The sequence below is a fragment of the Psammomys obesus genome, unplaced genomic scaffold, assembly GCF_907164565.1.
Source record: "Psammomys obesus unplaced genomic scaffold, mPsaObe1.curated_primary_1811, whole genome shotgun sequence".
Classification (NCBI taxonomy): Eukaryota; Metazoa; Chordata; class Mammalia; order Rodentia; family Muridae; genus Psammomys; species Psammomys obesus.
The window spans coordinates 12884196-12900651 of NW_026592890.1; the positions used below are offsets into that span (position 1 = coordinate 12884196).

General features: G+C 53.1%; 1 protein-coding gene across 2 annotated transcripts; it reads right to left on the reverse strand.

The window, feature by feature from the left end:
* Positions 1-245: 245 nt before the first annotated feature.
* On the reverse strand, positions 246-9002 carry Dact2 (dishevelled binding antagonist of beta catenin 2). 2 transcript variants are annotated; one of them, XM_055616172.1, is made up of 4 exons: positions 8754-9002; positions 4066-4198; positions 2745-3023; positions 246-2265 (listed from the first exon to the last, which is right to left on the reverse strand). In XM_055616172.1, exons 1-4 carry the CDS (start codon positions 8967-8969, stop codon positions 593-595), a joined length of 2301 nt encoding a protein of 766 aa, XP_055472147.1. In that variant the 5' UTR covers positions 8970-9002; the 3' UTR covers positions 246-592. The 2 variants fall into 2 exon arrangements, with proteins under 2 accessions (XP_055472147.1, XP_055472148.1); XM_055616173.1 differs by lacking the exon at positions 8754-9002 and adding an exon at positions 8397-8666.
* Between the last annotated feature and the right edge of the window lie 7454 nt (positions 9003-16456).

Consider the following 16456-nt stretch of genomic DNA (forward strand, 5'->3'; position numbering starts at 1 on the left):
AATGCACTCCCTTCTCCCCTCTAGGACAACATGTGATGGACCCAGAAGGCTGCCTTGTGACTGAGCAACTGGTTTGAAAACTCAAATCATTAAGAATGGTTGGAAAGTAAACAGACATTTTCTTCTCAAAAGACATGCGAAAATGTTCAGTTTGTTTTTTTGTTTACCCTCAAAATGCTTTTCCTCCCTCAGGTGAGCACATGGCCCATGTTAGAAAGGAAGGCAGACAGGACAGTGGCTGCAGAAGAAGGAAATGGGGTTTATTTGGAACCATACCAACATCGTGTAGGTTTATTAATGACTGTAATACAGAGCTGAATTCAAAATTGGTTCCCCCAACAAGATGCAATGTATGTAAGATGTCTCTGGGGAGGGACCTCTCCCCACAAACCAGCAAGAGTATGGAGAACAAAGCTGTGGCTACAATCATGCAATGAAAATGGCTGCGGGGAAGATCAGCCCAGAGAACTCACAACCACAGCGAGGGTGACTACTGAGAAACCTAAGCAAGCTGGCATCGCATCTGCTCATCGCATGGCACGGAAGAGTCTTACACCTTCTGGGGTCCTAGGCTTGTCCTGAAAGCCTGGCGTCACACCATGGTCATGACCTTCAGGGCTGCTGGCTGGAACCTACGGATCTTCTTCTTCAGGGCCTTGGAGGCCTTGATGCGGCACAGTTTGGGCACAGGGGGCAGGTGTGGCCTGGAGCCTCCTGGGGCCCGTGGGGACTGCTGGAGGGAAGCACGGGGCCAGGGCCGCTCCCCTTGCCCGGCGTCTGAACTGCCTATCACCAGGCCACGGCGGCTGCCCTGGACACAGCCTTCTGAATCGTTGCTGCTGGACTCGTCCCCGAAGCGGTTGGCAGTGTGGTCACTGGCCTCCTCGTCCTCGCTGGTCTCGGCAATGGTGGAGTGGAATAGTGAGGCGCACTCTGCGGAGTGCTCCGAGGGGTCTGACTCACTCCTCAGACAGGCATCCTGACGGGCAAGCGTGGGCCTGCTCTGGGCCCGGGGACCACCTGCTCTCCTGGCTGGGGACCGAGGGTGGCCCAAGCTGGGCCCAGGTCGGCTGACCGGACGGGCTTTGGCTGAGATCTCCATCGTGGACTGCCACTTGCGCTGCTTCCTCCTGGCTGCTGAGCTAAGGGGGGCTGCCTCCATTGGGAACAGCGCTTGGGATGACGCTGGGTAACTTTCCTGCTGGGCCACCAGTAGGGGGACAAAGAAGGGCACCGGGTAGAGGGTGGACTCAGAGCAAGAGCGTCCGGGAGGCTCTCTGGCTAGTGTGGGCCTACTGCTGAGCCCTCCCTGCTGGAGCTTGGACGAGGGCTCCCACTCTGGGGGGAGCGCAGCATGAATTCCCCGCGGTCTCTCGGGTTGCGATGGGAGCTGCTTCCCCAGCCGAGGCACTTTCTCACTAACTCTTCTTCGGACCTTCGTGGCCTTGCTCTGGGGAGAGCCTACCCTCATTGGGGATGTTTCAGCAAGGGTGCAGGGTAGGTAGGCAAAGGACCCCGGGGCCAGAGGCGGGCTGTCAGGGCCCAGCACCCTGGATGGTGATTGGACTCGTCCATGGCCGTAGTCAAGAGGGGACTGCTGAGCCTGGGAGCAGGGAGAGGAGCCTACAGCATCGTCTCCACGCACACAGGGATTCCAAGGTGCGGTTTCCTCCTTTAGGGGGCTCCCAAGGGGCTCCGTATCCACAAGGGACACAGGCCCCTGTTGCCTGAAGCTGTCCTTGGCGGCACCCCGACTTGGTTTCATTCCTCCCCTGTCTATCTCACAGGTCTGTTTCTCAAGCTGACCTCCGCTGCCTGGCCGCTGGCCACCCGGCCTCTGTGGGAAAGGAGCTGCGTCGCTTCCCTGCTCCTCCTGAGCCCCATCTCTCAGGGGGCGTGTCTGGCCGCGCAGGCGCAAAAGCCTGTGGATGTAGGCTTCAGCCGAGCCCAGCTCCCGGATCGGCCCAGTCTGAGTCCTGCTCTGATCAACAGGGACAGGAGGGGGCTCCTGGGGAGGTGAGTGAATGTCGAGACGTGGAGCTTCCTTAGGCAGAGCAAAGAGAGGGCTCTGCAGCGCCACCGCATGCAGGGGGCTCGGATATGAATACACCTCCTGGCCACCCCTGGCCACCAGATCACGCTGGTACTTGGGGTCCACTGTGTGGGCCGGGACCTCTATCCCTTGGCAGAAGAGGGATGAGGATGCAGGATCAGTACCAGCTCTCTGAAGCCCCAGGTCAGCTGGAAGGACTCGCTCAAGATCGCCTGGAAACGAGACCACGAAAACCACATCAACACAGACACATGCCAAGTCCCTCCTTCCCATAGATGCATGTAGAGACACTCAGCTCTTGTGCGTGGGGGTCAGGGAGAGTGAGCGGGAGACGTCAGTGAGGGTCCTCACTTAACCGGGGCTTGGAGGCTTCCTGGGAACAAAGGTCTATAGCCCTACGTGGGACAGCTGCAGCAGAAACGGCTCCAGCATCTACACAGAGAGATCGAGGCTGACACGGAGCCCAGGTGTCAGGGGAATGGAAGGGTCCAAGTGACATCTTTTTCTCTTGGGAAAACATGAAGGGTGCTTGTGACTCTATTCTCACACCATTGATTTCAGTGTTTCTTCCTAGCTTCCAGATGTTCATTTAAAATTAGACACATGCCTGCTCCACATGGGGTCAGCCTCTTCCCCAGTGGGCCCGGGGAACTATCATCTGTTGTCCCTCCCACCTGGGTGACACTCTCACCTGTAGACACTGGTCTGGGCCGGAACATGCCCCTTGGCCGGCCTGCGTCCACTTCACCATGCAAAAGCCTGCTATCTTCTCCACTGGACTGTGGGCTCCACACAGGGACGGTGGTCTCATCCGCAGAGCGGGGTCTCCAGTCCCCCATAGCAGACCTGGGCTTAGAGGGCTGGAACACAGGCAGCCAGCTGCCCAGGGACGGGGAGAGGCGGTCACTGCAGACAGATGCACAGGAGGTAGACAGGGAGCAGGAACCAGCGTCACTCAGCTCATAGAAACCTGGACAGGGCAGACGGAGGTCAGTGCACCCCTAGCCAGCGGCTCTGTCCCAAAGACCCAGAGCCTTTCCTCATGCTTTTACGGCACAAGGAGGGTGAGCGGCAGACAACAATGCCTTGGGAAGGGGCCCTGGAAAAGAATGTTCCAGATTCTTGCTGGGAGCCTTGTGAGAGGCTATAGGAACATTGACCCTACCTCACCTGAACCCTTATCTATCCTTTGCTTTAGGCACTCTCTCCTTTCTTTAACATGCAACTGCACGGGGCATTTCCTTCTTGGGAGTCCTCAGCCCCGGGGACTGCTGGGTCCCTGGTACCTCCTAGGCTAGACTGCAAAAGCCAGGTACAAAGAGTGCCAAGGGGACCCCAGACAACCCCAGGCTTTGTTGTCATGCCTGCCTCATGACCACTGTGACCCAGAGACAGGGGTCTCCATTTCCAACTTTTACCTGGAGGATATTAAAAGAACAAAAGTGACCATAGCCACACAAGCCACCTAAGATGGGGAGCAGACAATTCTGTGATTAGTTCACAGGTTATGCTGATTTAAGTGAAGTAGGTGGTCCGTAAAATAGCCTTTGGCATGGTCCATGGCGGTCCAGCATGGGATGTTTAATACAATCAAAAAGAAGATTTTTTTCCAACTTTCATATTATATAAAATATATATACATAGATATACATAAACTGGTAGTTTACATATATATTATATATATGTAATACATATATATAAAAACTATTATATATAAACTCTTTAGCTTATATATTTGTATATACTATTTAAATACTTGCTATATTTATATTTCTTTCTTTCAGCATTTTCAGTTAAAGCTTTTTCAGGTCCTCAGTCACCTATACTTCCCAGGGCCCAAGGGACTCCCCCCAACTCTCAGATCAGCTGAGGACACAGGCTGAGGATATCACTCTCCAGTGTGTCATGACAGACCGGGCCCATGACGGGTGCCAATGAATACTGTACTGCCTTCCGAGAGGGCAGGATCCTGGCAGCCTGGTGCCCAGCTGTCTGGGCGTAGTGGGCCATACCTGAGCTGGGCCTGCTGTCACTGTCCAGGGCCTCGCAGGACGACCTGCTCACATCCAGCTGCAGTTCGCTTATCTGCTGGTCCAGCTGGTCCAAGTGGGTCTTCAGGCCAGCATCCTGCCGCCTTAGCCTCGACTAGGAGGTTAAGAAGGGGGAAGGATAAAAACCAGTGTGACTACAGAAATGCAAACTGAGTGAGAGAGAGCCATCAGGAATATCAGTTAGAATCCTGAAGTCCAAGCGCATCTAACTGGCACCTGCCACCGGCTCACGGGAAGCAACTCTGTGAGTCTGCTGGAATGGACCACAAAGGATTTGCCACCCCTCGGTGTGTGCGTGCATGTGTGTGTGGGAGCGTGGGAGCACACCCATGCACACACACACACTGTACAGTCCACAGGAAGTGAGAGGAGTTCTGTGTTCACATACATAAAACGAATCAGTACTGTTTGTTAAAAACTTATTTATTTCTCTCAGCCGTGCAGTGTCCCGATTTCCAGCTCGGTTGCATACATTCTTCTTTTCTTTAAGTAACAAGTGAGTTTAAGGTAAACCAATGGTAAACCGTGGAGCTGTGGCTCTCCTGTTGAGAAGGTGGCCGTTACCTCAGAAATATCACCAGCAGCAATGACCTCCCTGCTCACCAGAACAAGCCCTTTCACAAACTGAGTAGAATGCTGGCCGGGGCTGGCACGGCTGTCGGGCTCAGCTGGCTCAGCCTTCCCCCAGGAGCTGACTCAGAGTGGAATCCACCTCCACACACACTCGCCCCCACACGAAAGAAGATATTCTAAAGACACAGTGGGCACCAAGAAACTGGAATTTCCCCAGAATCTCGTCCTGGGAGAAAGAAAATGCTGGAGGCCAGGGGCCAGCCGGAGCCAAACTAAGGTGAGTTCTGTCAACTCACCTACCGTCTTCTGGGCACTTGAGGGAGTGACACCCGGCTTGGGATTGCTCACCCCTCGCTTCTCTTTAAATCTACATGGGCACTCAGGCCAGTGCCCTAACGAGGAACTTGGGGTCCACTGGACCTTATGTGTCCCTCTTCTCAGTGTGGACACATTGAATAAAGGCCCTTTCTCAGCTTTTCATTGTGGCTTGTCTGTGTGAATGGTCTGTTGAGGGTGGGCGCACTGGCTGGTCCCAGGCTCTAACCCCAACTCGACTAACTCATGATCTGAAGGGGTAAGAGTGTCTCCTAGGACCACCGACGGCAAAGCTGAACAAACCTTTCCAGAACCACCACTTGGTCCAAATCCTGCTTCTGACACAAACTCTTTCCTGGAACAACGAGGGTAGAGACTGAAGGCATACCCTTTCCACCCACTCAGAAACTGATGCTGAGACTCATCAAGGGGCTGGCATGGATTATTTTTTTTCTGTGACACACTTTTCTTTGCCCTACCTTAAAGTCACAGGGTCCCGCAGTCACGAAGCACCTCTGCTTAGCAGCACCCGCTCTAGCGACCGACAGTAAATATCTACCTGCTTCTCTCAGTCCCAGCTTCCCTTCTTTAAAGGCCTAGCTGGTTGCTCGCACAGAGGTTGGCCCCTGTGTGCACATGGACCTGCTGCTCTGTGGGTAACACCTCCTCAGCCAGCCTCAGCACCCAGTTTCTAGTTAATGGTGGAGGTTTTAAGACCCCAGGGTCCTTAGGGGCCTCAGCGGTGAGGCCGCCATCCGGAGTGATACCACTCTCATTAACACTCCCTCTGCTCCTAGTTCAGGTTTTCATCACAGTTCCTTAGGATGAACTTCAGGGTCAAAGTCACGGTGACTAGGACTGAGCTACAAAGCCAGGCTGTGGAACTCTTCCCACAACCAAGCCTGTCTGTGGTCTACAAGCCTCACACTGATTTCACTCAGGCTCTGGAGCACTTAGGTGAATCCCCCAGAGCTGGGTCAGGGGTCAGAGGCCTGGTGCAAGGGAGAACTAAACACAGGCCCAGTGGTGACATCACCCAGTACACCCGTGGATCCTGAGCTCTTGCTATGTGGTGCCCAGGGCAGGCCTAGGGCCCTGGACCTTCACCAGCTTTGCCCGAAGGGATCGGTCTAGTGACCACCAAATGTCTGAGACCTGCCATTGTATGGTGCCACTAAGAGGGAGCTGGTGGATTTCTTTCAAGGGCTTGATCTGAATTTGTTCTACCTCCCCCATGGATACTTCCACTTTTCAACCCCAGCAGAAACAAGCAAGCAAACGAACAACACCCCCCACCCCAAACTTTATGGTGTGTTTGGAGGATAAAAGGTTCAGGATGTAGAGATGGTATCTATGAGACTTCCTTCCTCTCCTTGAAAGCCAACATCAACAAAGGAACTGTTTTATGCATGAATTACCCCTTGATGGCCTCCTGCAAACTTCACATCACATCAATCATCATGGATGTGATTGACAGTGACGCTGGAGAAGCCTGGCAGGTCCTTGCTCTTGACCTCATCTGCTTCTTATCTGACCTCCATCTGCCCCTTATGTGTCCACCATGCAAGCGGTCTGGCCCAAGGAAAACACGGTTCATGGTTACGGAATCTGAGCCTGCCCCATTCAGAAAGGGACGGCTGCATGTTGTCACTTTCAGAACGAGTCATGACCAGTCAGCCCTGCAGGATGAGCCTCATATCTGTGCATCAGCCTCCCGTCCCAGGGCACCTCTTCTTCTGGATGCAGCTGAGGCAAGATAGGCTGTTACAGCTTCCTGGCACCATGCCAGTTGGCGGGTGCTGGCCTACTTACGCCCACTTACGGGACTGAAATGCTAGCCGCTTTCTGAGACAAGTCCCCGTGAAAACACTCACAGGGAGCCTACTGCCCAAAGGGCCACCTGCAGCAAACGGTGGGGTCAGGGGTCAGAGGGCATGGCATTTCATTAGTGGAGAAATCTGGAATGAGGTGGACTGAGTGCCTAAATCACCTCTCTTTTTGGTCTCGGCCATTAACAGTCCCTGATTTATCTGGTGAACGAAATTCCTCTTAAGCAGCTACTGCTGAGTTCTCTTTGTGACTTTTGACACTGCAATTAGCAGGGCGCAGCCCATCTGATGAACACCAAATCCCTCGAAATGCTAAGTCCATCCTCACTAGAGAATCCCTGCAGTATGACTGCCGAGAACTCCCGGCAATCTTCCTGTCTTCACACCTGAATGACTGAGGGTCAGGTGAGCCAGCGGAAGGGCTCCGAGCTCCAGTTACCGCAGGGTTTAACCAGACTGTGCGGCCCTTTCACTATCTTCTTTATCTAACAGGCAGCGATGCTCCCTCCCTCCCACCCAACCAACCCCCCCCCCTACAGCCCCCCCCCCCCAAGAAAAATGTAGAAGCGCTAAAACCACATAAAATCCAATTATTTCCCCCTTTTTCCTGTGAACCAACTTTCATGACAAAAGCCTGCGTGTTCCCTCTGGTCTTGTGGAAAGGAAGGGGGGGGGGGGGGGGGTGTGTCAACAAAAGGCTTGTTTGATCTCTCCAAAGGCTGCTGGTAATTGGAGTGTGAGGGCTCACAGACTGGGTTTGTGGATCGCTGACGGCGAGTTAATCATTAACCGTAAGGGAACGGGCCATGCGTGTAACTCATCAATGCGCCTGTCTGGCTCAGATCACGTGACGCCGCGTGTGTAGCCCCCCGAAGGCCAGGCACCTGTTGTAACGCCTTAGTCCTGTGAGGGTAGCAGTTCGCGGAGTCCAGCCCCACGGCAGGGCAGCCATGGCCCTCGCTGGGCAGCAGCTCAGCGCCTCGCAGTACTGGAGGAGGCTGCCACCCAGGTTCCACCCTCAGCCAGATCTCCACCTCTCCCTCACACCCAGGGAAGATTCCCGGTGTCCTGGGGACTGACTCAGACACTGGACTTCCTGGTTCTTTCATCACAAGCAACAACGCACTTGTGAGCCAGAGCTGATTGCAATAGCAGTTTCACCCTGGACTTCACCAAGAGGCAACTCTCAACAGGGCAGATTCAAATTTCACCATGAAAGAAATCCCGCCTAAGAGTTAGGGACGCGACTCCATCACACTCGAGAGCATTGCTTTGTTCTTTTAAAAACACTTCAGTACTAAAATTTAAAAAAAAAAAAAATTCTTGAGCTGTTTCTAGAAAGGGGCTGTAATTCTACTCCCGAGGGGCCCCCAGTGGTCTACAGAGGAGGCCACGATGGGCGCGGGTAGCCTAGAAAGCGCCACCGGTCCCCTCTCTCACATTCTGCAGACTGGAGGACACTCGTGGGTCTTTTTGTAAAACGAAATCAGGTGACATGCAACCTCGGAGACGGTCCTCCGCAGGCAAGACTCCCCAACGACCCAAGCGAACCCAAGAGAGTGCCCCGCGGCTCACGGTCACGCTGTGCGGCCGGATGACCCGCTCCGGGGATGAGTCCCGTGCGTGCGCAGACTCCTGCCAGGCCAAATCGAGTCCGCGCATCCCCATCACCGCAGCCCTGTGCGCAGCCCTGTGCGCGGCCCGACTGGCGCGCCGCCGCCGCCGCCGCCGCCCCGAGGCTGCGTCCGCCGCAGAGGCGGTGCGCAGTCAACCCCGGGCTCGGCGCGCCGTTCCCCGGCTCGCGCCCCGCAGCGCGCTCCCCGCGCAGCCGCGCACCGGGACTCTCGGCTCGCTCCCTCCGCGCAGCTCCGTCCCGAGCCCGCCCCGGCGCGTCCCCTTCCTCTGGCCGCCCGCGCCCCGCTCGCTCCTCACCAGCTGCTCCCGCAGCGCCACCAGCGCCGCCTCCAGCCGCAGCTCCTGGCTGCGGGGCCCGGGCTCGGAGTGCAGGCCCAGGGCGCCCCGCACGCGCGCCTGCTGCGTGGCGCGCAGCCCCTGGAGCTCTTGCAGCCCGGCCAGGGCCGCCCGCAGCCGCGCGCCCACCCTGCGGCGGTCCCAGCCCGCGGGTCCCGGGCCGCTTGGTGCCCACATCCTCAGGACGCTCTACCGCCGCGCCGCGCGTCCCCGCCGCGTCTCCCCGCCCCCGGCCGCAGGTCGCCTAGGTGGGGTGGGACCTATCACCGGCCGCGGAGGGCGGCGTTTGCGACGCTAGAGGTCACAGCGGCCGCCCCCCTGCCCGCCCCGTTGGCCCGCCGCGCCCTCGCCGAACGCCCCGCGCCCTGGACCCGAGTGCTCCCCAGGGAAGGCCAGACCCCTTACGCAGAAGGACAGAGGAGAGCTCAGGCCTACGGTGGGAGAAAGATTTAGATTTAGGTTTCTTAATTAAAACAAAAACAAAATCCACTGCGAGAACCACCACGTTCTTCTTTGTAAGCCTGTTAATTCGGAAAGCCCACCACCTGTTTTTCCAGCGTCCTCATGTACCTGGAAACCTCTGCTTGGGTCTCAGTTTGCCCTTGCACACAGGCCACACGCCTGTAAGCAAGCTTCTAGGAAGGTCCTGAGTTGTGCCCCTCTCACCGTGCTGGGCCCGTCAGCAACTCTGCGTCCCGGAAGCAAGCCCCACACTGTCGGACGCCCCCACCTTCCCTACACACTCCACGCTCGGAGCCCTCCACCTGCTCCTGTGGGTACTGTGTTGAGTGGAATCCTGCTATCCGGGTCTTTTGCTGTTCTTAAGACTTCCGGGTGCTCTCATTTTGCACCACAGGAACCTCCTTTTTCCTGACCGAATCATACTCCTTTGTGTGGCTAAGACCCCCTCCTCCAACCGTCGCTTCTCTAGTTAGATGTTGCCACCTCCTTTTGGCCCAGGGGCCGGATGGAAACACCCGCCTCCCACCGGAGTGTCCACCTGAGGCAGGAACTGTTGAATCGCGGCCGCCTGCTTTCCCGGGTGCTCACCTTTGCCTCTGAAGCAGGAGGGAGGAGATGCCAACTGCACCCGCTGCCCGCAGGTGTGTCACCCAGAGCGCTCAGGGCTGGGGGGTGCAGCTGGCAGCGGTTCCTGAGGCGGAGGGGATTAGGTATCTTTCCCCTGCAGAAATGGGCCTGTAGGCGCTCTGCTTGCCTTGAATTGGTGACCTCTTGAGTGACTATGACCAGAGTCTCCTTCAGACACTTTCCTCGCCAGGCACCATTTGCAATTTCCTTCTTAGACACAGGATTTCCAGATTTTTTTTTTTTTTTCAGCCTATAGGTTTCTATTTTACTTCCCTGTTTTTGTTTAGTTCTGAGACAGGGTCTCACTCCGAAGCTCTTTCTAACTTACTATGTAGACCAGGCTGGTCTCCAAGGACTCCTGCCTCCCGTGTGTACCCGGATACCCGGGCCACGAGGCAGCGGGCCCCGGCTTCGTTCAAATCATACTCTTTCATTTTCCATAACTGCGCCTGTTTATCTCTTGTTACAGCGCGTCTTGTGTCACCACCGAGAAATGGCTTCCTGATTCGAAGCTGCAGACCCCTAAGCTCCTGTAGTTTTGGCTCATACCCTGAAGTCAGCCCTTCATCTGCTTGGGCTGAGTCCTGTCCTTGACCTGCCTGGGTCCCTTCCCTCTTCTGCAGCTGTGTATCCAGTGTGTGCTGGAAACAGTTTCCTCCCCATGGAGCTGTGTGGGACCCTGCGGAGAATCGCTGATACAGAGAATGAGTTTCTGTTTTCTGTCGTATTTGTCCTTGTTCCAGACTGTGGTAATGACTTCCTTTTTTTCCAGTGGGTTCTGAAGTTTGGGTTCTGAGCTGGCCAACCAGAAAGGGGCTGTAATTCTTTTTTTTCTTCTGGCCACTGTTGCCAGCCCTGGGCCCTCCATATTTCCACAGGAATTTATGGATCACTTTGCCGGTTTTTTCCAAGAAGACAACACGGGTTTTGTTGGGGGGGAGGGAGGGGGATTTCCAGAATCTGCCAGTCAACTGGAAGTACTAAGGTTGAGTGTGCCCGGGGCACAGACGTGGGCCCCTTTCCACATGGTCGGGTCTGCTTTCGTTTTATTCGGCCGTGCCTCACAGTTTATCCTAAGTCTTGTGCCTGTGTTAAAGCTGCTTTTGAGTGTTTTCACTTCTATAGCATTGTGAGTTGTTTACCAGTTTCATCTTTAGGTGTTCAATGCTGGTGCATAGAATTAAACCGTTTATTCTTGGATGCCAATGCCTGTAACTGAGCCCCGTCCCCATAGCATACGAAGAAAACTTTCCCTTCCGATCAGATGGGCAGACACAGGAAGGAGCAATGATGCCCATGGCTGGAGACACCCGCACTGTGATGGCTGGAGCTGAAGAATTGGGCCACATTGCACTCAGCTTGGCTGAGGAAGTGCATCTGGGATCCTTAGGCCGACTCCGTGTTCTGCAGGATGGCTTCTCACCTCGAACCTCTGTACACAGGATGAAGCTTAGTTAAACGTTACTAAATATTAACTGCTACGCTCCAGTAGGCATGCCATGCACTGAGCGGTCGCTCTGCCTCTGATGACTTAGGCAGCCCCCCCCCATCCCCCTTGGACCACACTCTGGAGGCCTCCTTGCTGCATGCTGCCTCCTTGTGGCCGGTTCCTAACACTGCAGCCAGCAATCCTCAACAGCCTAAGGAGGACCTCGACTCTCAGTTCTTAAAACCCTGGCGTGGCTTTCAGCCTCACACAGAAGGACAGCCCACCTTCCAGGGCCTTGCCTTTCTGATCTAGCTCAGCGTACCTCCACTGAGCTCAACACCGTGTCTATTGCCTCTCGCCTTCCCTGAAGCCCTTGGGTCTGCCTTGTTCTCTTCCTAAAGGGGGATTTGGGCGCTGGTCTAACATCCCCCCACCTCACCCCTCACCGTGCCTTTGCTTCTTGCCGCATCTTCCAGAACATGTGCAGGGGTGCTTTTTATTTCCATTATAGCGCACTGTTAGTCCCACACGCCGGGCTGTGAGGAGGTGGGGACTGGAGAGCTGTGTGCCCTTTAAGGAGACACTTTAGATCCTTGGACTCCGAGCCTGGCTCTCAGTAATATTTACTAAATAAACACGTGGTGACTGTTGCTTTTCATTGGCCTGAGCGGATTAAAAACAAAAACAAAAACGTATCGTGGCCTTCCTAAATAATTTATCATATTGCATAATGTCTTGTATAGGTATTTTTATTAGCAAAATAATATGGAAGATACAGTAGATGTGTAAAGATGGCTGAGGCCTTTCCAGTCTCCGTGAGCGGCGTCTGTCTTGTGTATGCCTCCTGGAGCCTCTCACAGTGTCTACTGTCCACCCGTCAGCTTAGCCTCTGCCTTTCCCGCGTTCCTAAAATGCATTTGTAGCCGTCCATGCTCTTAGTAAGCATTTGTGTGCCGTCTAGCTTTCCCTTTGAGTAAAGTATTCGGCGTACGGAGGAGCTTCCATCACTCAGCCGGCAGCCGGCCGCTTCCTTTCTTCTTCCCACAGCAATGCCGTGAAGATCACCTTTACACACGCGGTGAAACGACCGTATTAAATCCGTAATTGTGGTATTGCTGAAGGCAAGCGGAGTTATGCAAGGAGAGTGTGTTGAGATGCCGCGTCAATCAGCACCAACTTCTCTTATCTGTGAAACGATCTCCTGAGACATCCCCGCTGCTGCCGGGATCCACTAGCCACCCCCTGCCCCGAGCCCCAGGAGCGACGCCTCCTTTCCCTCCTGGGTAGGTCTAGTGTGCGCGGCACGTGGTACGGCAGAAGGAGGCGCCCCCTGTGGGATGAGGAGATGACTTCATTAGCGGTAGCTCACAAAACAGGTCATCTCGGCTGGCTTCAAGGGAACAGGCGCTTCACCTGTGGGAGGTGCTCTGTGGGAGCAATTTAAGCTGAACTCCCGTCCAAGGTGGAGGAAAGATGGCGGCTGTGTTGAAGCAGAGGTCAGCACCCACCCGTGCCCATCGCAAGGGCTCAGAGCCCACAGCACCATCTGTCCTTGTAGATCCGTGGGTGGGAGGGAGACGCCGGGTCCTGGCTGGTCACGGGCTTTGCAGCCACTGGTACACCTCACTCATCTGTTGCTCGTGACCAGGCTTTCCAGTGGTTCTTCGTGGCTCCCAGAGGCTACGAGGAGTTATGTATCTTGGTTTTCTAGTACGATCTCCTGCAAAGTGACGTTGCCATCAGTTGCCGCTCTTCTGTTTTCCAGAGGGTAGTATAGGGACTGGACCTCCTTGAGAGCCAGCACGGAGAAGCTGTCCCCAGGGTCAACAAGGTGTGACTACTGAAGTTCTTGGGAACAAATAAGAGTGTTGACAGCGTGACTGAAATTCCCAGTGTGCTTTGCAGCTGCTGTGACCCTCATAGACGCTGCCACACCCCAGACTCTGAGGTTCTGACTTGATTTTAAAAGTCACATTAAGCGTCTATAAAGCTGAGGCTCCGTGGATGAGCCAGGTCTGTGTCTGTTTCTAATTTATTACAGACACAAAGCCTTATCTCGGCTTCTGCCACATTAAAGCCCTGTCAAAGAGCCAGATTGTTTATTACACACACGGAGACTCACCTGCACTGCTTTTCTTTCTGTGTGCTCAGCAGCCAATAGTACGATTCAGTGGACTATCAGTCCTGTCTTCTGGCTGAACACGCTGAAGGGAGAGGCTTGACTAGGAAGACCTTGGGAAGATGATGGCCTCTCTGGGCTCAGGGCTGGGGTTACCTTTCCGTTGGAGCAGGAGAGCACCAACATCGGGAGATGCGCCATGTGAACACGGCTGTGGTGTGTGTCCGGGTACATGTACAGATGTGGGTCTGTATGTGCCAGTACATACATAACTGCACAAGTACATAAGGTGTGTGTGTGTATGTCAGACTGGTCTGTGGCTTGAGGTGACTGTATGCATGGGATGGCATGTGTGTATGTATGTGTGTGCTGTGCACATACATGCAATGCAGCTGTGTGCATGGGCTGTGTATGCAAGTATATACAGATGTATGTATTTTCCTGTACTGAGAAACAGATTATGGTATCCTTTTCTTTTTTTTTTTTTAAGATTTATTTATTTAGTATGTTATACAGTGTTCTGCCTGCATGCACACCTGTAGGCCAGAAGAGAGCACCAGATCTCATTATAGATGGCTGTGAGCCACCATGTGGTTGCTGGGAATTGAACTCAGGACCTCTGGAAGAGCAGCCAGTGCTCTTGACCTCTGAGCCATCTCTCCAGCCCCAGATTATGGTATCCTACAGCTAAGTAATAATCAATTTTTTTTTTTTTTACTTCAGTGTTTGAGGACACAGTTATAAATCTGGCTTTATTAATAGAAAATAATTGAATTATAGATAAAACTGCTTTTCAACCCTAGGAGCATGTCTGTCTGTGTGTGTGTGTGTGTGTGGTGTGTGTTGTACTATATTTAAAAGTGATTTTTCATGATAAGTGACCCCTGCTGCCATGGTCATTTGTATGGTGTGGTCAGCACCAGGCCTAAGGTACTTTCTGTCACATGTCATGGTGGACACAGGCTATCGGGTGCTATGTGAGTAGCAGATGGCTTGGGAAGCTGCAGATGAAGAGGCTGTGTGACAGTGTCCCTTCCCTCCCCCCAGCTGCAGTTCCTGTGAAGTGTGCATTCTTCAGTGTTTCACCCTCAGTGTGGGATTTGTAGTGTGTGGAGTCCCCCTCCATGTGCAAGTATGGGCACGCTGCATCCTCACAGAGGTGCTGAAGTCCATGTAATTTTTAGTGAAAACTTAACTCTCTTTATCTTAAACTGTTTTCTCCCATTTCCCATGCCGGCACATGTACCTGCACAGTCAGGAACATCCCTAGGACACACATTCCCCCTGGATACCCTGAGTACCTCATCTGAGCATCAGCTACAATCCCCAACCTAATGTCACTGGTTCCTGCTATTGTACCTCATTGTGCTCAGTCTATGGGAGGTTCCTGTTCTGTCTTCTGACCTGACCATCTCTGGCCCCTGTGTCTACTGGGCAGAAGGCACACACTGGCCTCAGTATGTTCTGGAGCCCACCGGCAGAGTCGAACAGTTCCTGAGTGGGGAGTGAGGACTGAAATAATTAAAGCAAAGTCATACTACACATGGATCAGCTGTCACACACAAGAGGGCTGTCAGTAAGACTGCAGCATGAGTTTATTCCACAATTCCTTTTTTATAGGCAAAGCAAAAACAAGTCACATCAATACAAGAAAGAAGTTTGTGGCCCTGCCAGACTTGTTTTTCTAAAACTACTTCCCTGTAGCAGGTATGGTCCAAGGTCACTCAAACAAGTTTTAAGGAACTTGGCAAAACTTCCTCTTTTCTCTATCTCAAGGTGAAGGAGGCCAGGGTGAAAACATGTTTTTCACTGAATAACAAAGCAGCTTGAGAAGCAAGCAGCTGGATGTGGAAATGGCTCTCAAATTACTCTCATCAACACTTTCACCCCAGCCACTGCCATGCACTCCCACCAAGAATATTTTTACTGAAAGCAACCACATTGTCCTACTTAGCTTTTTGATGCTGTGATAAGACACCATGACTGGGGATAAAAAAAGCAACGTGGTGAGGGAAAGGCTTATTTTTATTTCGGCTTACAGTTTATAGTCCTCTGTAGAGGGAAGTCAAGCGCCAGGCTTGTGGAGGGAGCTCACATCAGGAACTTGGAGGCAGGAACTAAAGCAAAGACAATAGAGGAGTGCTGCTTGCTAACTTGCTAGCTTGCTCCCTATGGCTTGCTCAGCCTGCTTTCTTGTTTTTTTTTTTTAATTTAAACATTTATTTACTTTTTATTTTATGTACATTGGTGTTTGACTGCATGTATGTCTATGTGAGGGTTTCAGATCCCCTGGAACAGGAATGTAGAGTTGTGAGCTGCCATGTGGGTGCTGGGAATTGAACCCAGATTCTCAAGAAGAGCAGTCAGTGCTCTTAACCACTGAGCTGTTTCTCCAGCCCCTCAGCCTGCTTTCTTATACAACCCAGGACCAGTGGTCTGGACCCTCCAACACCAATCATTAATCAAGAAAATGCCCTACACAGACTGCCTACAGGACAATCTTACTGAGGTGTTTCCTCAATGGAGAACTTGTATCGAGTTGACAAAAAAGCTAACCAGCTCATACATTACTTAAAAATAACTCCATGAGATTAACTAAATGTAACTATTAAAATTTAATTACATAATCCTCAGACTCAAGAGGCTAAAGAAAGTTAAATGTTGTATGGACTCTTTACCTTTGTCTCTCCTCTCTACTATACGGTGGCTAAGAGCCCTGTGTTCTTTGTTTACCTGTTTGTGTTTTCACTGCACAGTGGGAGATCTGATTTCAGGAAATGTTTCAGACCAAGGTCAGGACAAGGTGGAACTAGAGCAAGTCTGATTATCCCTTTTCAGTTGGGTGCTGTGGGCGATCACACGTAGAGCAGAAGCTTAGAAGCTTCCTCCCAGTGTGGGTGATCTCTGGGAGCTCACACAGCCAGTGCCATTTCCCACAGAGATCTCTGGAGGAACCCTGATACCTTGGCATTTCCTTGGTGCATCTGGGTATGTGGTCTGCAGAGTGGAGTGGTCTTCTCTGGATAC

What these genes read in the sequence shown, in the direction of transcription:
- Dact2 (XM_055616172.1), bottom strand. Translation starts at nt 8,969, where the DNA reads ATGTGGGCACCAAGCGGCCCGGGACCCGCGGGCTGGGACCGCCGCAGG. An exon ending in TGGCGCTGCGGGAGCAGCTG is followed by an intron (nt 4,199 to 8,753) that starts GTGAGGAGCGAG and finishes TTAACCTCCTAG; the next exon opens with TCGAGGCTAAGGCGGCAGGA. An exon ending in TGACAGCAGGCCCAGCTCAG is followed by an intron (nt 3,024 to 4,065) that starts GTATGGCCCACT and finishes TGCCCTGTCCAG; the next exon opens with GTTTCTATGAGCTGAGTGAC.